The sequence below is a fragment of the Ammodytes marinus genome (assembly GCF_949987685.1).
Source record: "Ammodytes marinus genome assembly, chromosome: 21".
Lineage (NCBI taxonomy): Eukaryota > Metazoa > Chordata > Actinopteri > Uranoscopiformes > Ammodytidae > Ammodytes > Ammodytes marinus.
Genome location: NC_137225.1, coordinates 12478552 through 12501799, shown reverse-complemented (window position 1 = coordinate 12501799; position 23248 = coordinate 12478552). Strand labels below are relative to the sequence as shown.

General features: G+C 41.7%; 1 protein-coding gene across 2 annotated transcripts in view; it reads right to left on the bottom strand.

Moving 5' to 3' along the window:
• The window catches only part of mmp16a (matrix metallopeptidase 16a (membrane-inserted)), a 72902-nt gene that overhangs the window by 35060 nt on the left and 14594 nt on the right, over positions 1–23248 (bottom strand). The window contains exons 2-5 of one of the 2 annotated variants that reach the window (XM_080050383.1): positions 20808–20956; positions 19454–19468; positions 18986–19108; positions 13577–13881 (exon numbers count right to left, since the gene is read on the bottom strand). In XM_080050383.1, coding sequence (XP_079906509.1) covers positions 13577–13881; positions 18986–19108; positions 19454–19468; positions 20808–20956 — 592 coding nt within the window. The remainder of the gene's footprint in view (positions 1–13576; positions 13882–18985; positions 19109–19453; positions 19469–20807; positions 20957–23248) is intronic. The other variant, XM_080050384.1, reaches the window with a different exon arrangement.

Sequence of the window (23248 nt, the reverse complement as noted above, 5' to 3'; positions counted from 1 at the left end):
GGCTGTCAAACCAGAGCGCTATGCCTGACATGACAAAGTGACCATTGTGAAGAAAGCAGCCAAAGTACAATGGCTGCATTCTGCCCGCTTCGCTTTCACACTTCTCTCCGATTCCAACATACCCTCACAGGACAAAACAGATCGCACAGTGTACCATTTGGTGTGTTTCAACCACTCAATTTACAGTGCCACAAGTATAAACACCAAGGCTTTCAGATTACAGGAAATACCAAAGACAAGCTGGAGTGAAAATGGCATACCTTTACCATGTTGCGGGCACATTTTTGGATTGAATATCATTGGTAGTTATGTATTTCAGCTATTATGTTGCACCCAACCACCAATATTCAGGCATACAGTAAGTAGTACAGGATACTAACACCTCAAAACTATTAAAGTGAGGCCGTCACCTTTTGCACAACTTTAAGACAATCAGGATACATTTGTTACATCTGTAATATTGGGATCACAGCTGTAAAATATTTTAATATTTTGCTAATCCTTCAATTGGTTTCATAAATGATGGATAGACCAGCCTTGAAGGTTTTTCAGCTTGGAGAAGTTTCAAGTGAGTCTGGTTTGCTCAACAAATTGGGCTGGAAAACACCAATGACGTTGGATTAAATTGGCATTGATTGAGTTGGGTTCCCTTATATGCAATTATTTCATATCAAACTCATCATTTTATTTGACTTTTCTTCTGTTTTAATAAGTCTGATCTGGAAAATAGCATGGCAACTGGTAGAAACTTTGACGTAACACTGTTAGCATGGGTTACCCCCCGTTTTTAATCACAGTCCTAACACTGCCAGTACCATGCACTTACTGTCCACTGAGGAGCACTCTCTCTCCCTCTCTCTCTCTCTCTCTCTCTCTCTCCCTCGCTTTAGGCTGTTGACATTGGTGGAGCAACACTTGTGCTGCTGAATCTATTACACTTTATTCTCACAGGCTTGTCGAAGGACAAAACCCCAGCTGATGGGAGCAACATATGTACACTGGAGTAATTATTTATTTACAGACACAGCTACAGACTGAAATTCTGTGCGTGGAACGTTGCCAAGGATCCAAATGTGGGCCGCTCCTGAGGACTGGAGGTAAATAAACCAGCAGAAAGGAAGAAGAAAACAGCGCCATGGAAAGGACATCCTTTATTCGTGTCATGTTTATCTCTGAGCAGCACCTGTGAGGGAGGGATGGGGATGTGTGTACATTTTCATTGTGATCATTAATCATTAATAATACATTAGCAAGCAATGGTGTGCGAGTGTGTGCACTTGTGCGTTCTCAAGCCCTTGCACACTTGTACACAGCTGTGTCCCTGGACAAAGCAAATAGCATATGCCGGAATTATATATTTTTTTGAAGTCAGCTTTTACCAGTAAACTATACAGAGAGATAAAAAGTAGAGGACATTCAATGAAGCTGACACAGCCAAAATGTTAGAAAAATAAAGTAAGGTCTAGGTAATTATCTCTGTAGAGCATTACTTCGGACTCATAACGATTCTCTGGTGAGTTAAGTTTAGGAAACAGGTTGACCCCAACAACCACCAAATAAACACTCAACCTCTGTCACTTCTTCTAGTGTAAAATGATAAATCGTTCATTGCTTTTCCACACAAGAAACCCAAGTTTATATCTGTTTCAACTGTTTTTGGCCCGTTCACTCCAGCTGATATCTGAACTTTTTTGACAACTCACACTTCAATTGACTTTTCTATTCCTTTCATCTCTTCACCCATCAATTGATGACTCTTTCAGTATAAAAAAATATATACATCGACCGATATTTGAACTTCATTCATCACTTCTTCTTCAACTTGTATTTCTCCTCTCAATGCTCACACTTCAAACCCTCTCATGTTTCCCTTTTCACCCTTACATGTTTAATTTTGTCTTTCCTAGTTATATCTTCTACCTTCTTGTGGCGTAAAAAAGCAACAATTTCCCCCTTTAATTTAAACAGTTGCCAAGGCTCGTCTCACTTTCATGGCTCGATCAACAGAAGCTTCATTAATAGGTGAGAGACTCTTTAATCCATATGCAGTACTTCAGATCTGATATTTACAGACAAATCCTGCTTTCGTGGTTTTGTTACAGAGTTTTCGTAACGTAAGTAGGTTACGGGTGGCTGTCTGGATTTGGAGCAAACACGTTTTCCTTTAGGATTCCAAATAGTAACAAAGGGAGATTTGTATTGAAGTGTGAGCTGCTCAGTGAGTCATTAGTGTGTCAACATATCCTTGGATATTCTAAAAATGTACTCATTGATATGTATAATGTTGATGAAACAAGGCCACCTCGCCATTTCAATGCAAAAACACGTCATTAAAGAATCAAATGATATTCTTTGAAGAGCAATCAAATGTGTGTGTTTTCAGAGCAAGATGTACCCCTCAGCAGGGGGATGTTCACACTTTTTGTTTGCTAAGGATTATGGGAACAAGGCTATGAGAGCATCTGACTGACTAGTGGGGGGGCAAGTCTCCCCAGGTGCGCGATTTGTGTGTGAGGGTGTGCCGCTGAGAGAGTAGTGTGTGTGTGTGTGTTTATTCATGTGTGGGGGCGGAAGAGAGCGCTGCCGCCCACATGGAGGTTGATGCTGCTGCCAGTAGGCGGCCGTCTATTTCTAGTGGCTGCCTGGTGGGCTGGGACGCATGGTTATATCTCCACTTTCCTTTCTCCGTTTCATTTGTGTCTGTGGAAGTGGGAAGGCGATCGTTTCAATAGCCTTTTCTTTTCTTTAAAAGGTGCTGTTCAAAGTAGGATCTGAAACTAACATGGTTATGTAACCACCGAAGATATGTTTGCATACAATAAACAAGCTATTAAAAGATGCCATATCTAGCAAATTAAAACACACATTCATAATGTGAGTCAAACAACAGAGCACTATCACTACTTAAAATCACTTGTAGTTTTGTTTCTACATAATCTCCAATTTGCATATTTTACTCGATAGACCACTGCCCTGTTCTGCCTTATCTTTGATGGGTGGTCAATTATAGTGTATCCTTCTGACAATATTATTACTGTATCTCACAGACAAATCAATGTATTCTGATATACAGTATACCATTGTATCAAGTATATACAGTATCTCACAAAAGTGAGTACACCCCTAACATTTCTTCAAATATTTCATTATATCTTTCCATGCGACAACACTGAATAAATGACACTTTGATACAATGTAAAGTAGTCAGTGTACAGCTTGTACAACAGTGTTAATTTACTGTCCCCTCAAAATAACTCGACACACAGCCATTAATGTCTAAACTGTTGGCAACAAAAGTGAGTACACCCCTAAGAAAAAATGTCCAAATTGGGCCCAAAGTGTCAATTTTTTGTTTTGCCATCATTATTTTCTAGCGCTGCCTTAACCCTCTTGGGCATGTAGTTCACTAGAGCTTCACAGGTTGCAACTGGAACCCTCTTCTACCCATTCATGACGACATCAAGGAGCTGGTGGATATTAAAGTCCTTGCGCTCCTCCATCTCCCGTTTGAGGATGCCCCAAAGATGCTCAATAGGGTTTAAGACTGGTGACATGCTTGGCCAGTCCATAACCTTTACCCTCAGCTTCTTTAGCAAGGCAGTGGTCGTTTGGAGGGGTGTTTTGGGGTCGTTATCATGTTGCAGTACTGCCCTGCGGCCCAGTTTATGAAGGGAGGGGATCATGCTCTGCTTCAGTATGTCACAGTACATGTTAGAATTCAATGAACTGTAGATCCCCAGTGCTGGCAGCACTCATGCAGCCCCAGACCATGACACTCCAACCACCATGCTTGATTCTAGGCAAGACACACTTGTCTTTGTACTCCTCACCTGGTTGCCGCTCCACACTCTTAACACCATCTGAACCAAATAAATGTATTTTGGTCTCATCAGACCACAGGACATGGTTGCAGTAATCCATGTCCGTAGTCTGTTTGTCTTCAGCAAACTTTTTGTGGGGTTTCTTTTGCATCATTTTTAGAATAGGCTTCCTTCTGGGATGACAGCCATGCAGACCAGTATGATGCAGAGTGCGGCGTATGGTCTGAGCACTGACATGTAGACCCCCCACCCCTTCAAGCCCTTCAGCAATGCTGGCAGCACTCATACGTCTATTTTCCAAAGCCAACCTCTGTGTACGACGCTGACCACGTGCACTCAACCTTCGTAAACTGGGCCGCAGGGTGGTATTGCAACATGATAACGACCCCAAACACACCTCCAAGACGACCAGTGGCTTGCTAAAAAAGCTGAGGGTAAAGGTGATGGACTGGCCAAGCATGTCTCCAGACCTAAACCCTATTGAGCATCTTTGGGGCATCCTCAAACAGAAGGTGGAGGAGCGCAAGGTCTTTAATATCCACCAGCTCTGTGATGCTGTCATAAATGGGTGGAAGAGGGTTCCAGTTGCAACCTGTGAAGCTCTAGTGAACTACATGCCCAAGAGGGTTAAGGCAGTGCTGGAAAATAATGGTGGCCACACAAAATATTTACACTTTGGGCCCAATTTGTAAATTTTTTCTAAGGGGTGTACTCACTTTTGTTGCCAGCAGTTTAGACATTAATGGCTGTGTGTAGAGTTATTTTGAGGGGACAGTACATTTACACTGTTATACAAGCTGTACACTGACTACTTTACATTGCATCAAAGTGTCATTTCTTCAGTGTTGTCCCATGGAAAGATATAAAGAAAAATGTGAAGAAATGTGAGGGGTGTACTCACTTTTGTGAGATACTGTATATCATGATGATGACTGGATCATGTAGAATCCTATACTGATCTATTATACTGGAGCATATCGTACCATAGTGTTACATTATGTATTGTCAACTGTCATATTGCATCCTTGAGATAAACTGCCTACAAGGTACCCTTGAAATATGTATGTGTGTGTGTGTGTGTGTGTGTGTGTGTGTGTGTGTGTGTGTGCGCGCACTGTTTTACCGCCTGTATCTTCCCACAGATTGTTCTTCTTACAATAACCCAACCATCAATACGGTTCCCACTGCCTGTCCAAATGTAGCCACATGCTGGCCTTCCTCAGGACTCACACATACGCATGCTTCCAGTAAAGATACAAATCTGCCCCTGTGGTAAGAAAAAAGCATCTGATCCCCCCCCCGCCCCCACATCTATTTTTTCTGAGAGGTAGAGAGAGGCAGTGGAGTAGGGGAGAGATAAAGGGACAAAGATAGAGACAGACGGGCGTAGGAAAGATTGACGATCCTTCTAAAACCTGCCGGATAATGAAGGAAGGTTTTTCTGAGAAGCTGAATAACCTTGAGAGACTGATTTTACTTTTACTGGGTTCTCGTTGAAACAAGCCAGAGCTTGGGGAAAAAAACAAGACAAGATATCAGTTTTTATCTTTGTCAATAATTTAATCAGTGTTTTTGCGCAATCTATAAATCTAACTTAAGACAAAGAAAGCAAATGATCCTTTATGCGGATGACATGCTTCTCTTTCACCCCATTGGGTCCTGGACCTTTTTGGTTATTTCTGCCAGAGTAAAACCCTGACAGCCTACATAAGGGAAAAAATGTCTAGGTTAAAGGGAAATAACATAGAATTCCCTACAGCTGGAAATCAAATATATAAAAAACTGCCTATCTTTACAAATCCACATTCCACTTAGAGTTAGAGTTAATGTGTTCCACATCATTACCACTTTTGGGAAAAACAACAAATGTTTCCCTGAGCTTTTGTCTGGTGCCAGGAATAAGGTGTTGCAAAATCAAACACTTAATAAAGCATTTCAAAGCGCCAGACTATGTTCAGAAAGAATGCAATGCACTGGGTGTACGTGAGACGTGGGACTCTAGCAAAATCTAACAGAAACCCTACAAAAGTATATGTTAGGCCCAGAGAACAGTTCACACCTGCATATGTGAATCTGCTTTGTTTTTATTCTTGTTTCTTTTGTAGTTATTATTAGGGCTGGCCCGAATTATTCGAATATTCGAATACTTGTTCGGAAAATTAGTATTCGGAGCTTAAATTAGTATTCGGAGCTTCGTTTTTTTTATAATTTTTTTTTTTTCAACTTTTTTTTTTTTTTTTTCAACATTTTTTTTGCAAGAAGCTACTACTGCAATATAATGTCATCAAATAATTTTATATTTTGATATAAAAGTTAGTAATATTGTAGTAGTAGTAGTAGTATTGCTCATTTAGGAGGATATTACATCACTAAGTGTCATAGCGCATCCATTACTTCACCTCCGAGCGCGTAAATCTTCAACAAAATATGCAGATACTGTCAAAATCGGTTCCAGGGAGTATATAGGGATTATTAACGTTTTTTAAAAAAAAAATAAAAAAAAAATTTTTTAATATTTTATTTTATTTTTTTATGTTGTTTTTGATGGTGTGTTTTTCTGGAACGAATATTCGAATATTCGCTCGGAAAAACCAACGAATATTCGAAGCCTGAAAAATGGTATTCGGGCCAGCCCTAGTTATTATTCAATGAACCGCTATTACAGTGCTTTAGAAACACATCAAGTGGCAATGGCAACTAAACCCACTGAACTGAATGGAGAGTGAGTGACAAAAAAAAGAGATGAGAAAACTAGGTGGAATAGACAGTCCACTCCTTTCTCCTTATCACCTAAAAATAAACCTGCAAGGACACCGCATGCTCCTCAACTCATCAAGCTCTCGTCTCTTTTGCCTCTCTCGTACTCCGCCCTGCTTTTAACATTCTTTCTCCTCCTCTTCCCCTTACGATACCCCGACTGCTTGCTATGTCGGCGTCTAAGAAGCCCAAAGATTGATTCCTCCTTTTCGTTGTCTCAAATGACAGCCGCTTTAAATATACAATCAAGTTACGGGTTTGGATGTCAATGGTAAACCGCTCCGGTGATCGACGCCAGGGAGCCGCGACTTCTCCAGCGACCATCGATCAATCAGCTGAACAATGTCGAGCCCGTCCCGACATTCCCTCCCTTTAAGCCAATGATCACCCAGTTATTGAGTGCCCCACCAACCCAGCCCTTCCACCCTTTATCTGATCCCAATACATGGAACACATACATTTCTGGCATGTTTTCCCTCTCAGTGACGGTGTGTTTTTCTAGCCTCTTTTAGCTTGTGTTAGGGGCAAGGCTGAAGAAAATAATAAAGCCCTGGAATCTCTCATTTCCTGTGTGTAGGTCTAGCTCGCATGCTGTGTTATGTTACTTAGTTTTCACTTATACTGGTAAAGTCTGGCGGTCCTTGGAGGCATACCAGGCCTTATAAGTCACACTGGGTTGAGACTGGCTGTTTGTGTACAGTCATGGTATGCAGTGGTGGTAATGAGTTTTTTTTTTCTTTCTTCTTCTGTTGCCAAGTTGTTGTTTTTTACATATATTGTTTTGTGTAAAATCCAATCAGCCTCAGTGTGACTGAAAGTCAAAATGGACTCTGTCTTATCTCTTCCTACGTGCATTGCTTTGATTTTCCACAAAGAGCAACACGCATCTTCAGCCACAAAGATGACCTTGTGATTAAGCTCGGAGGAGCGTTGCTCGTTTGCCTTTTTGTTGCCCTAGAAATGGAAGGGGGGAAAATGCCTTCTGCAGATCGTACTGATGAAAAGACTATCTTATCATCTTGATCTCCAGTTCTTTTTTTTTTCTCTCTCTCTCTATATATATAGCCTATATAATGTCCTCCAGCACTTTGCTTTAAGATTTACCTTTGTTGAAACATTCTCCGACATGTTTCATCCATTCATATTTCATGCTCGTAATCCAGCGTAATTTTTTCGATCCAACCCCTGGCCTCCCCCGTCACAACCTAATGCGTCTTTAGTTTATTCTCCAATGCATCCATCTATTCCTTTATCTATTGATCCCTTGCAGCTAAACATCCATGGATGTCTAAAGCCAGGCAGTCCAGGCATGTACGTAATGCAGCTGTAGGAGCTCCAGGACCACTTGTCTCTTGTTTTGCCCCCGGGGATGTTGCACTCTCAATGGGGATATTGTTGGCCGATCACCCACCCCCGCGCAATCCGTGCCTCTTGTCTGACACTGTGCATCATCCTATCAAAACTAAGCCAGCAGCAATCATTGTGCAACCTTTAATGCAATAATATGTGAATTTTCACAGTGGGAGATCAAATAAGACAGGCAGAGAGAGGGGGAGGGGATGTACAAATTAAAAAAAGGGCCAAGGACATACCATGTCAGTCCATGTCAGTGTCTTACTAATGCTTGATGTCGTCTTTCTTAGACAGCTCAAAGATGAGAAGAAGGAAAAGGCATGGAAGGTGCCTACAGGTTTGATACTTCACAACCGGGGTGTTATCAATCTCATGGTATAACTTTTAAATATGTTAGTCCTTTTTGGTAAACAGAATGTATGTACAGCTGACTGCCAGGTTGTACATATTCAATCTCCTTTCTGTCAGTTGGATATGCATTCCACTTTGTTAACAAGACCGATCTGATACCAACAGAGTTTGATTACGATGGAATTAAACCCACAAACCGTTTGCCTCAAGCCTGAAAGTGGTTCTCTAATCCACTGCCTGAGATGTTTGCTTCATTTAAATATTTCTTAAACAAATCCTTTTCCCTCGACTGCAGGCCCCATTGTTTTTAAGCGGCACCAAAGGCTGACACACACTTTGCAGTGAACAAGAGAAGGGATGAGAAATGGGGAGGGTGGAAATGGAAAATGGGTAAATCCGTATTCATAATAAAGGATTTTTTAAACATCTGTGTCGAACGCTCTTCGCTGATGAAAAAGGTTCTGGCGTGGGGGTTTTGGCATGTGTGGTGTGATCATGTAGTCCACTGTCAAACCTGGCACTTGTTATCACACACGGCTGGAAAGTGTTCAATGTTGAATAGAAAAATTAGTCAGGCCTAGATTCACCTACCAAGAGATTCCAGGATGCACAGATAACGCTGCTGCGAGTATCAAGGGTATCTAGTGCACCGCATTACTCAGGCATTTACCAAAAACAACATGCATGTAGGAGGGCAGCTAGCTACAATTTTCATTGCCAAACTAACACATTTTCTTGATTGATCACTTGATGTCAGAAAATATTGTAAATACAAGTATTATTCCCCAGACCTGGATGTGACAGCACCAGCATATGGATGCAGCAGCTCCATGGTGAAAAACTAACAACTGTCATGAAAATACGAAACACCTTGAGAAACTGTTCCACTTTAGTGCCACTTTCTTAACGTCTTTTTTCGGTGCGTTTGGGTTTGCAGACGTCACCCTTTCTTTCCGTGTCTTGCCTGACGAAAGCATGAGGTCACACATAGAGAAAAACAGGAGCCATATACGGACTAACCCGAGTCTCTCTTAAAATGCCATTAGCTAATCCCAGTAAGTTCCCCATTCTGCTGTGTGTGCTGAAAATGCCAATGCCACTGAATGCAACTTTTGAGTAATCCTCTATCCTCAAATGCCTGAGTTGCAGACAAAACAGGGCAAGAGCATGTGTGTGTGTCTGGGGAGGGGGTGTGAGAGAGAAAGAGAGAGAGAGAGAGGAAGATAGAAAGAGAAAGAAAAAAAGAGAGAGAGTGAGAGGGAGTGTATGTGTGTGTGAGTACCAAAGCAGGTGTATGCAAGTGGTTATCTCCATGCAGACTGGGATTAATCCTCCACTGTGCATCAGTGATGTCATCATCCAAAACAACTATAATAACATCTATGTAGCGAGGCTGGCAACGGCTGTTGGGATGACTGGTCCTCCTCGACAACAGTGTGTGTGTGTGTGTGTGTGTGTGTGTGTGCGCGTGTGTGTGTGCATCTGTGTGTTTGGTTTTAACTTTCAAAAACACAATAAAATGAGGGACAGGAGACTGACTGAAAGAAAGAGAGATGAGAAAGAGGAAAGAAAAAGCCTGGCTAGCAGACATCGTGCTAAAATTACATCATGCCCAGCTGTTCACTCCACCGCATGGATACAGGAGGATAGTGGAGGTGGATAATAGAGGGATTACTTTCAAATCCTTGGAAGTAGTTACACTGGAAATGTATGGTATTATCTACCTCTGCCGGTAGAGATTTTTTAGACAATCTGTAGATTAAAAATTGGCATCGACATGCATTTTTTTATTTGAATGATTAATAACATATAACGTATTTTGGAAAGTGTGCTTTTCGTCTGACAGCAGGATAGTAGTATAGAACCCAGTTGATTTTGGCTTGCATATACATACCAATATTGATGTAAAGGATTACAGCCAGTGCTCACTGCTCAGTGAGGCACCTTGCTCTTTAACTTCATATCATCAATCCCCTCATTCACTTCAACTGAACCACATCAACACAGTAAACTGCAGCAATAATTATTTTATAAGCTGCATTTTATGTATATTTGACTTTTCTCTTAGCTAAGGTTATAGCATTTTTGTCTATCTATCTATCTATCTATCTATCTATCTATCTATTGATTTTTATCATAATTTAATTATACCAAGTGTGGATACACATCCATTTATTGGTTTGGCTTTTGTTTTTAGAGGCAGGACCCAAACCGACAGATTATAGTGTGTGCACTAGAACGCACACGCACGCACGCACGCACGCACGCACGCACGCACGCACGCACGCACGCACGCACGCACGCACGCACGCACGCACGCACGCACGCACACACACACACACACACACACACACACACACACACACACACACACACACACACACACACACACACACACACACACACACACACACACACACACACACACACACACTTCCTCTCTGAGCCCATGGGTCTGAGCCATATACTAAATGGCAAAAGGCATTTCCGAGTTCAAATGTGTTCACTAAAACAAACATTGCCGACTGTGAAATATGGCAGCCAGAGATTATGTCATGACATATCAAGCTGATAACAGCACACACTTGGACATGACTTTCCTTAATTATTATTAATACTTTCTGTGCTATTATCTTGCCGTTTTTTGTTTTGTTTAATCTGCCAACATCTATACACTGCCTCAGAGGTGTTGCTATCATGCCAAGACCAAAAAACTATCTGGCTGCAGTGCACAGTACCTGATATCTGTAGTATTGTTTGGCATGAGAACTGAGAAAATCTGTAGATATATAATATCGGCTGTGGGCAGCTTCAAGCTGTATGCGTCTTCAGAAACTCATCTCAGTGTAACACTAGTCATCATGCAGGAATAAGAGCAGCCACCGCCTTGGCCAGCGCTCTGGATTGGGCCAGCGCATGTTCACAATTGGCAAGAAAGCCAGCTGGAGACTGCGTAATAGAACTGCATGCATTATGGGAGGTTTTCACAGAAGGGTGGGCCGAAGCAGAGCCTTATTAATATTGCATCGAGGGACAGAGGGAAGGTGTGTGTGTGTATCTGTATGCGAGTGTTGAAGAGAGTGAATCGTAGCCTTCGGTGACAGCTGCTTCTCAGCTTCCTCCAAGGCACAACAGCAAAAGGACCAAACTGTGTGTGTGTGTGTGTGTGTGTGTGTGTGTGTGCGTGCGTGCGTGCGTGCGTGCGTGCGTGCGTGCGTGCGTGTCTGTGTGTGTGCATGCTCGTAGTGGATCTTCACCTGCTCATGTCCTCATATGTGTGTTGTTTGAATATGTTTAATTTCGTATGTTTTATTAGATTGATGATGACGTGGTCAATAAACCAGCAGATGTAACAACGGTTCACCCGAGGTTATTGTCATCGCTTCCATCGTGTTATTCAACCTTCGGGGGTGATTCTTGTCGATCAAACTGCGCATCCTCAAAGCCTTAAATATAGCCTTTCGCAACATGTTATCTAAGCAAAGCTCCTCTGCTCCTACTTAAAATTCACTCTTCGACAGCAAGTTTCTCACTTCTATTTCCGACGCTACAGCTCCCACTCATCTTCTCTCCCCGTCCCTCTTCAATGTGTTCTTGTCTTTCCATCGGTCTCTCTTGTGAGCCCTTGAACCTCCAATATTTGTCTTGAGATACTCAGCCTTTCTCTTTTTCCCTCTCTCTCTCTCTCTCTCTCTATCTGTTATCTCTGCTTCCTTCCGTCTAGAAACTCATCTTTTTCCCCCATCCTCCAGTTTGTGTCCCTGTGTCCTAAGAGCATCTCCTTGTCTCTCGCTCAGCCATCTCTTCCATTGTTTTGACTCGTGACTAAGTAACAGTCATAACTCCTTGTCATTTCAGTTGTGTCACTGCACCACAGGACATGCTTGCTTCTTAGATTGTGTGACGAATTTTAGAATCTGAGAAACTAATATTAAAGCTACAGTGCGTAACTTTTTTCACATAAATGAATGTCTGTCATATTCAAGCCATCGCCAAACGAGTTGACACAATGTCGGTTCAGTCTATAAGTTTCATATAATTCTCTCTTTGTATTTCTCAGTATGGCAGTGTTTACAAACTTGTGTCGCCCCCCCCAGACACTGCCACTGGAGCTCAGACAAATCCCAGGAAGTGCCCAAGAAAAGTTGTAGTTGTTGATTCCACTGCTAAGACAAAACCTGAACGTACAGCAGAAGGTATAAAAACTGTGCTCGATCACCAAAGACTTACCTCATGTAGTGTTGTTGTGTTGTTGTAATTACTCAGAATTTCTCATGGGGGCGACAGAAGATATGCACTATAGCTTTAAACACGTTCTCCAGTCCATAATGATCAACATTATATTTCACTTTCCCTACTACTTGCATTTTCTTCTTGTTTTATGTCTTTCACAGTGCTTTCTCCCCAATATTATTCCCTCCATCTGCTCTCTTACAAAAAGCCCTTTTCATCAGCACACTGAAGGCTGTGCAGGGTTCGGAGGTCAGCCCGGGAGCTTAGTCTGCTGTCACTGATGCCACACACAGACACTCACAGAGATGCTCAACATAAGACACTGAGCAGCAACACAGCTGCTCAACATGCAACTGGCACAATGCGATGACTCAAGGACCCAGCTGAAGGCTTAGCATCCGATCTGACGAGCCGTACAAGAGCAAGTTAGTCAAGCTACGGGCACGAGCTGGAGGTCAGAGTGGAGAGACACACTTACATCACAGCAGAACAGAGCAGAAAATCAACAGCACAAGGGCCAGCAAAACCAATAAACAGCAGGCGCTAGGCTGCAGGAGAGCACACTTGTTTGCTGAGAATTCAGTGAGAGTAGATATGTTGTAAATGAGGAAAACTTGTGCCATGGGAAAATATATTTCACCCCCGTACTACCGTCGTATCTTGTACGGATCGCACAGCCCTCTTAGGCAAATATGAGACTCGTCACTTGTGATCTTGGATCCAAATAAAACTTGACTGGACATTGACAATAAAATACATTGAGTAAGAACATACTGTATCACAGCTGTGTGTTGTCCTTTAGGCTAATTACTGGAAAAGCAATAACATGGGTTGTATTACTGTGGTTCTCCTTAGTGAAAAGATAGTGACATCAGCTTTGAAACAGGATGGTCACATGTCAGAGCCTAGATGCAAAAATATCAACTTTATACAGTATATCAATTCACATATAAATCCATACCAGCCAGGTGAGTTCGCTGGCTGACCCTCATTTCATAAACTTGAACCATCGCGTGTAGAGTCATCATACAATCTTCCCAACAATACTGATCACTTCTTACCGTCATGGTTGGGGTTGCCCAGAGTCCACGGCTCGTCTGAGTCAAAGTGAGTGTCGCCGCCGATCCCCGGCCCCGGAAAGTAGGCGTGTGCCAGGAAGCCGCCCTCGCCGTCAAAGGGCGAGCTGTCGCCGTGGAAACCCGAAGCGAAGATGATGGTGATGTCCACGTCTTTCTTGGTCCTCTCCAGCTCGCTGTAGGGCACCGCCTCGAAGCGCAGCGGCGTCACGTTCTGCCATACGTCGAAGGCTCGGCGAATGGCGTCGTGCGTCTCCTCCGCGCCCACTTTTGGCGTCACGTTCTTTATGCTGCGGGAGACGAAGGGCAGAAAAAGTTAGTCATTTAACAGCGGAATATAATGTTCTCATGTCCCAGTAAGCCTCAAATGAGGATTTCAGGATGGTAAATTTATCGTAAATCGGTATGACATAAGACTCTTTTGGACAGTTTCACAGACATGGATTAAGCCAAGTCCTGGACTAAATGGAGCTTTGAATGGAGATTGTCCATTGAAAGTACAATTTAGTCCAGGACTTGGCTCAATCCATGTCTGTGAAACTGGCCCATAGTTTTCTCAGAGTGACTGGTAAATCAAACACACCTCAGAGTAATTTATTCTACTTGATGTCCACAAAAAAATAAAAATAAAGATTACAATCTAATAAGACAAGTTAACGGCCTCCAACTCCTTTGAAGCGAGAGATATGGTGGGATAGACAATAGTCAGTTGAGTCTGACTGCTACCAACACAACAACAACAACAACACAGGTGTACACTGCTGCATGTCAATCTAAATGATCACACTACCAACAACAAACAGAAAAAACATAACGTCTGTCACTATATCGGTTTTCCTTGCATGCTGCTATGTCAGGCTCATCCTGTCCGCCAACCGAGAGCTAAATGGAGCGATTTGGAAGAGAAAACAGCTGAGTCCTCCCCTGCCGGCTCTGAGTTGCTGCAGGTGTGGGAAAGGAAGAGATAATTTCCTGCCTCTGGAATTTATTTTCTAATTAAGGATTATCAACAGCCCACTGACTGCTGAGAGCTCCGGTCTGGTTTGGGTAGTTTGAAAAACCCACACTTTATTAGCTTTGGAAATACCTCAGTGTCACGCTCTATTAAGGTTTGCCTTCTCTCTTTCTCTCTCTCTCTCTCTCTCTCTCTCTCTCTCTCTCTCTTGGGATAGACGGATAGGCATAGCTTACGTCATTCAACTTTTGCGCTTGTAAACAGTAACAGACAATACTTTATTTCTTCTTAGTGCAGTATCTGAGCTGGAAAAGTTGTCTGACTGATGATCAGTGGGTAAGAGTACATTTTTGTAAATAACAGACCTTTGTATCTTTCCATCTGAAGTCTAACAATTTTCCTGATAGAAATAAATGTAATCAGAACGCATTTTGTGTTTGACTATCAGTCACCTTTGTGTGCGCGGTAGACTGCTGCAAGGTAAATTCATAGAGTGCCTATTAATATTGCATGTAAGATCAGATTAATTATTGACTCAAACTCAGTGAAAAGGGAAGGATAAAGGCTGATTATGAAATATAAATAGTGCAGCCGAATAACATGCAATGTTCATTTAAAGTGTTATTGCTTACCCCACAAAACAAACCGCTTCCATTTCTCTTTCTGCTCTTTAAAAACTGACATGCCGACAGCAGAATACCACTTTAGTAAAGAGGTGTTTGCTTTATTAAGCCTCTTTAATGTTTTGGCAAGATGTTGCAGATTTTCCTGTATTGGCAGAGCTGAAATGATTGAGTAAGCTGCTTTGATAGTCGACAGCTGTATGGCAGGTAGATCTTCATAGAAGAAGGAGGAACTGAAGAAATGAATTACACTAGTCTCTGTTGGTTCTCACGTAGAGTTTCTCTAAGACTTTTTACCATCCTATAGTTAAACCTGCCATAATTAGTTTTTTTGTAAAATGCTCTGAGGAAAAAAATTAACATATAAAGTGACTGAACATGTTAGCTAGAAATGTTGTTTATCTACACATTGATTGGACACAAAGCAACTTGAGTGTTCATTTGGAGCTGCTTTTGCTCTTACCCAACCGTTAAGGTAAATATATGGCTCCTAAACTGCTTAATGCTTAACTAAAGTATGTTCACCAACTAGTCTTAATGTACAGTAGGCTTCAAGAGCCTTTTTTTATATTAAAAAAAAGACGCCATCTCTGGCAACCCTAATGAGAGCTGTGGGAGTGAACCAAAACAGCGTTGATTTTATGTCATCTATTTCTCTCTCTCGGAGGCAATGTTATCATAAAAATGTTACCTAACCTCACAGATATTGAATATGGCATGGCAACCTCAAATGAACTTCAATAAGTGTGAGTAATTAATTATCCCATCCCATGATGATTGGCCAGTACTCTTGAATTACAGAAACTATTTGAACATCAGTGGAAATGGTATGCGACGGTTGGGCTGTCGAGTCAGCAAACCGTCTGTTTGATTGAGGCCACTTGTCGTCTTTTGATGCTTATGTTGAGCTGATATGGATATGCAAACTATCAAGTGTGATGAACACATATGCACAATCCTGCTTTCTATTCAATATCAGCTGACCCAAAGAGGTACAAATATTTTGCCTGAGCTTAAGGTGAAAATAATTAGTAGCACCTTCACAGTCCTCCATGATGAATAGATGTCCTTGTCCTGCTCTTTGTGGAGTTACAATGAAAGGCCTTACCAACAACTGAGGCCTCTTGAGGAATCAAAAGATGGCTTCACTTGATTCTATTGCCCGTCTCGCTTTGTGTGTGTGTGTGTGTGTGTGTGTGTGTGTGTGTGTGTGTGTGTGTGTGTGTGTGTGTGTGTGTGTGTGTGTGTGTGTGTGTGTGTGTGTCCTATTTTAAGGGCAAGCTAGATGAAGAGGGAAACACATGCAGGGAGAAGCTGCAAAACAACAGTTGAAAGAATCCGAACCTGCTCTGAGGCCATATCAAATATTTAACTCCATGTTGTGAGGTGATAATGATTGCGGATGCAACTCATGCGCTATAATAGTACCTGCATGCAGGGAGAACAGTAGGGATGTCAAATCTAATTAGTGACTCCCCACTGCAAGTACTGCATGTGGCTACATGACCAGCACACACCTTAGGCAGCCATTGTTTTTTTATAAATTGCAAAGGCAGGCGCGTATTTCCTTAAAGTTTATCTTTGTGACATTCAGCTATTACTTTGAAGGATAAAGAAGGGGGGAGTAAATTGGGATGTGACTCCAGTCAGAGGCCTACAGTTAGATTTAAACCCACAACATTGCAGTTTTACAGTTCCACCTAATCCAAGCTAGCTGTCAGGAGAAAAATGGCTTTGACTGAAAGATTATGAAACTGTGACAAATATCACATATACACAAGTCTGTGCTCCCTCTTAATTCCAATTGTCAACTTCAACTTGAAGAACACTGAAAAGAGTGTTCAAAGAATTGAAGTTTGTTGGTAAACCTATCTCAGTCAATTTGTTTGTTAGAATTATAGTACAAAAAAACGAGAACCAACAGTCAGCGTTGGATTGCTTCAGATAAACTGTATGTTATTTATATTCTTTGCTATTCTTTGTGTATGTTTCTTTTTTTTAATTGTGCAAATAAATAAAACTAAAAAAACTAAAACTAGCTACTATTAAAGTTTTCCATTGCTTGGTAATTGAGGATTCTTTAGCACAACCAAACAATGTAAAGACATTAAACAAGCTATTATTATTGTTAAGCTTGAATATATTATCAACTAGTAAGTTGTCCAAATGCTTTTCTCCTTACTTATATTCTACTTGAAGTCAACTAGTATAATTATGATTATTTTGAACTTTGAACTTCTCTTTACAAGGTCTAAAGATTGTATGTATCATAACATTTTGATACCAAAATGGTACTTCATGCAGGATCATCATTTTGACAAATAAATGGGCTTATGAATGTCTTCCGATGATATAAAATGGGCTATGTTCTCTGTTGCACCAATCTGCGTTAAAAAGAGCAGCTGCAGGCACATCTGACTACTGACTGGAGACCAGGCACACATCCATGTACTACACGTACAACACACACACACACACACAAAATGCTCCCATCCTCTTACGTAACCCTAATCTGTCAGAGAGCACCCTCTGCTTTCCACTGGGGTTTCCTCCTCCCCTCTTCAGCGCATGTCTCTCTCTCTCTTCTCTCTACAGCTGCCTCTCCTCCACACCTCACTTTTCCTCCCCCTCTTCAATTCCACCCTTCTCCTCCTCCTCCACTCTCCATCAAGCCTGCACATTTTCTCCTTTTTTTTGAATCTGTGCCGTCGCAGATGAACCAGGCACGCGTGAAACTAACTCCAAACCTCAGTGCCTGTGGTATTTTTCAGAAGGAAAAATGCAAAAAGGCAAGGATGTGGACGGCTCTGGCATCAGTGATATACAGGCCAACTTCAGCCGCTGATCCACAAGATTATATATATATTAGGCATGTACAAACTGTTTCTACATTTATCCCCAGAGCAGTGCAAAAATAAAGAACTAGCCCACTTCTTAAGGATTACCCCATGAAACATGGAGCCGAGGGCCAAGCGGGAGTTTGTGTAGAATAGTACAGAATGTGGGCTACTGGAATATTATATTAATCGCAGCATGTCGTCCTATATATTATTTCTCATGTAGATGGACGTCAGACAAAAATTGTGCCAGTGTATTATGAAACTGGTGATGAGTTCTCTGGTGCATGTAAGGCTTTTTGATGCACTCCCTTCTCCCATGTGCGCTACATGTTCTGTCGTGGATAAAGCTGGTTCTTCTGCAGCCTGAGTTTGAGAGAACACTGTCTGCTATCTGTGTGTTCCAGATGTCGTTTACCTTCAAGCAATGCTGCGCTTTGGTTTTTAACATTTTGTTTTTGTAGATCGCTCTCTGTCCATTATGTAAGTTAGTCCAAATACTTTCGACCGTGCTCAGTAGTAGTCACGGGGAAATGTTCAAGCATCAAAGCCTGCACACAGTCAAAGGTTCAGCCAGTATCTCACAGTTTGGAATAGGCTTCTGCCACATCAAGGGAAGATGAAGGAAGTGTTTTTTTAAGGCAGACACGGAGGAGATGAAATGATCAATAACTACATGAAAACCATGAGAGCAGGACAGTTTTTTTTTCTGTCTCTCCGAAAGGAATGTGAATCTTGTGTGTGTGTGTGTGTGTGTGTGTGTGTGTGTGTGTGTGTGTGTGTGTGTGTGTGTGTGTGTGTGTGTGTGTGTGTGTGTGTGTACATATGACTTGTGTGTGACTTTTTCGTGACTACAGGACCATACTGGGTTAATCTTGTTGACCGGGCACCGTCACTACTCCAACACCGTTATAGGGGAGTTTCTGTGTGTGCCAAATTTTTAGTTTTTCGGTCGACTGACATCATTTGATCCACCCACCTGTATGTGATATGTTTGTGTTGCCACTTCTGTCCTGTGAGGGCGTACCGCCGTTTCCTCACACTGAATTTGGATGTGCCTCCAACTTGGTCAGGAACCCCACACCTTGGCTTCTTCATCCACCTACAAGAGAGAGGGACCAAAAATCAACCCTGAGGGTGCATTGATCATAAACTTGATAAAAACAACGATGGCATGATGATGACCAGGGCCCATTTATTATCCAACAAAGGCAGACTTTGCTGATTATATTAATAAAATAAATATGCCAAGACTCTCTAAGAATATATAACATGATAAAGTGTTGGCAGGATGATGATTGAGATACATAGTAGAACAATACAACACATATATGAAAATGTGTGAAGTCATTTCACAATGTAAATACACCACATGCAATTCTTCAATATTCTCAGACTGTACAAAAACACATTTTCATTCACGCGTGACACAAGAAAAAATCCTCACCTTATTGTGGTATCGCTACATCGACAAAGAGACGCAGAGGAGGAGAGAAGAAAAACAAAATACATGCACACTGTTAGCTTATCACATATCACTCTGTTACAGCCCAGCGGTTGGACAGATGTTAGGCAGCATTCACACTACTGCCTACCACATTGCCAAGTTACAGTCCAGTGGCCAATTTGAGCTTATTGCTATTGCTATTTGTGGCACGGATGGTATTTCGGCTTTGGTGGGGTCAAATGCCAGCAAGCACTGTTTTTAGTGCATCGCAGGTAAACAGATGTGTGGTTCAGGCCCAAGGGTAGAATGTGAGCTTGTACAACATATAGCTGTAACTACATACTGTATACCATATGTTACCTACCTAGTGTGTTGTATTTGTTATATCCTCAACTAACTAATATCTCTTTGATTCTTAACACAAAGTATGATTTGAATATACCTTGTATGCCTCAGATGGGTTTACCCTCAACTATATCTGTGTTAATGTACAACAGAACAAAATCAGACAGACTCTTGTGCACAGTGCACAGTTAAAAAAAGGGAGTCCTTCTTTAACCCACGTCCTCATTCTTGTATGCTGTGCGCAGCCAAACGCTGTCCACGTTCCTCTGAGTATTCTTACTTTGACATTGTGCAGCCTTTGATCTGACAGCAGAGGTGCACTCTCCGTTAAATGTCCCTTTGATCAAATTAAAAGCACTGCGCCTCATCCACGTTGGAGTAACTCTGTGTCTGGCAAAACGACTCTGCTTGCCTTCAGAATGCAAAAACACGGGGGATGAAGGAGAGGTTCCTATGCCATTTGTCTCCTCCCTTGAAGATGTCTAGACCACTTTGTGAGTCTTAACAATGGAAAACAACAAGTGCTTTATGGCAACAACATGAGCCTTTCACTCCCCTTGTCATATATCTATCTATGCCTGAGCGAATACAAATTTTAGCTTGCGGAATCAAGGGAATCAAGCGAAGATGACTCCAATCTATTAGGAAAAATATCCGAGGAGCATGTCTGTCCTCGGGCTGATGTTTGCGTATTTCAATAATTAATCACACTTATGAATTAGTAACCAAATCTATAAGTAGCATGCACACAGCGTTTGTTAATTTATCCATACTAATTATTTGCATGCTAGCTGACACAAGAATTAAACATTTACAACATTAAACATTGCTGGTCCTTTGAACTAAAATAGACAACATCTACTGGCCATGTCTTCCCATGTGTTCAAATTAGTATATCTCTATCCCATGTTTCCTTGTTTTTTGATTAAACTCCTCATGAACAAAGCTCAGAACTCAGTTTCCATCTTGAGCATATCTAAAAGCTGTTTTTTAAAGATAAGTGACTCACTCTATAGTGTTGGTGTCCAGAGACCCTGTGACATTGAGGCCGTAGCGGCGCTGCATGGCAGCGATAGCGGACTGCATGACTCGAGCAGAACGCAGCACTGACATTCTGGGGTCTGCAGACGGGAGGTAACCATACTTCTGGAGCCATGCCTATGGAAAAACACATGCAGAGAGAGACAGGTGAGACATCACTGTGTAAGGGGTGTCCAGTTGGCGTGAGGCCTAAAAAAGAGGGTTAAAGACTTATGGTTAAAGGAATCTGAAGACGTATTGGGAAATAGGCTTATTTTTGCTATAAGCTTAATGTGAAGCTGGAGCCAGCAGACAATTAGCTCAGCTTAGTATAAACACTAGAAGTGGGGGAGGGGGAATAGCTAGTCCAGATCTTTCCAAAGATAACAAAGTCCAGCTACCAGCACTTAACTCACTAAATTAACAGTCTCCACTACATGGTTCCCCTGAAGCTTCCCTGTGATGGTAAGTTCTCATGGCCAAGAAATAGCATTGGACACAACCCCCATCAAAGCACAATCTATCATTATTAGTAATACAATTAGTTTTTTGTATGAATTAAACAAACAGAATATAAATGTTAATTAGTTACCTCAGAGGTGCTAGTAAGCATTTTGTTTTTTTTACCTTTGGACAGAGCCAGGTTAGCTGTTTCCACCTGTTTACAATCTTTATGCTAACGCAAGCTGACAGTTTCCTAGCTGGTTCTTCCACGCTAAATGTGAAGCTGGAATTCATATTCAACATACAGACTTGAGAGGCTTATCAATCTTCTTATCTTATAACCTATTTCCCAAAGTGTGAAATAGGGGGGGGGGGGGCTGGAGTAACACACACCTGATCCTGCTGGGTGGGAATGTATAGTATTGTGTTTGTGCATGAAAAGCCAGTTGAACAGATCATTGATCTAAATAAATGAAGGTCAAAAAAATATTCCCCTTTCTTAAAGACCTAGAACACCATTTCCAAAAAAAGACTGGCAATGAACAGATCTGAAGGCCCTCTTTTATGAGAAGTTTGGATGCGTCCTAAGTAGAATGAGAGAAATCACTGTGTGAGTTTATAGTGCACAAATGTCATCTGTTATCATGTCATTTGGCTTGTCAAGGAAAGGCTTTGGCGTAATAGCGTTTTCAGTGTCCCTATAAAATCCTGCCAGAGGGAATCACAGCTCACATCTTTGGACCAGGGAGAAGAAGAGGGAGAAGGAGCGGTTGGTTGGGCTTTTCCACGGAAGAGGCTTTAGGGATTTGGATAGTCCCAGCCTCTCTGTGTTCCTTAATTTTTCATCACAAAAATGGTTAAAAACATCCAACTGCTGCATCTAGCAACACAAAATCGACCAAGCAATAAAAAGAAAATGAAACCAATAAAAAATAAACCGGATTTCTTTGAAGTGTAGGGAACGACACAACAACACTGGCCTGGAGTCTCAAAGACCCAACAAACTCGAATCTGTCAGCCATTTCTATTTTTCACTGTGCAGTGTTGTGCTGGGAAAGCTGAGCGATATTATTGTACAAAATGTTGTCGAGCTGTTGTCGAGCGAGGAGAATGCAGTAAAGGCAAACCATTATTCAACAATGGAACAAATGTGAGCAGTAACAGTGAGTGAGCCTCGTGTCAGGCTCCAAGCAGCAACAATGAGCTCTTCAGAAACTCATTGGTTGGCATTTCGTAGATATTTAAAAAGTGCTACTAACTGGGACAAAAGATGTCTGTTGCAACAGTAAAAGATGGCAATCTCTGTGATTCTTGGTAGTCTAAAAGTTTAATTAAGCCATGGGGACAGTAGTCAGCTTCCATGCATATGGGAAACATTAATGAGAAACATTTCATTTCTGGCAGTGTCTACATCAACTAATAGGATGCCCAAATGAATAGTGATACAAAGTAGTGCCTTGTTGTAAATGTAAATGCAATTTTAAAAGCTTGGTGCTTGGAAAACAGAGTTTGGTAGATAGACGGCACCAACATATTTTGAATACAAATTTGCCTCTGTTCAAAGATTAAAAGAAAAATCTATCCCTAAATTCATGTTGTATCTGTTTAATCTGTACAATAACTGAAGTGGAAAAACGCCAATAAGCGGTTTTACGGGGGTTGTGTGCTGTGTGCCAGACTACTTCTTGGCCAGGTCAAGACCACGGCAAAACCACAACCTGTTGTTTTAACACTTGTGTTTTTGTCCAGTTCAAACAAACAAAGCTATTTAGTGAGATGTGGAGGTGCTGGTAGGCAGATTGTGTTACCGTCGGACAGAGCCAGGCTAGCTTATTCCTCCTTTTTCAGTTCTAAATGCTATGCTAAGATATAAGCTAACAATCTCAAACTTCTCATTAAGGTACCAGTTACGGGGAACATGGAGTCAGTATTCAACATTCAGTTAAGTCATTTCAATTAAGTGCTGGTTTAACTTGAGTCTTTTAA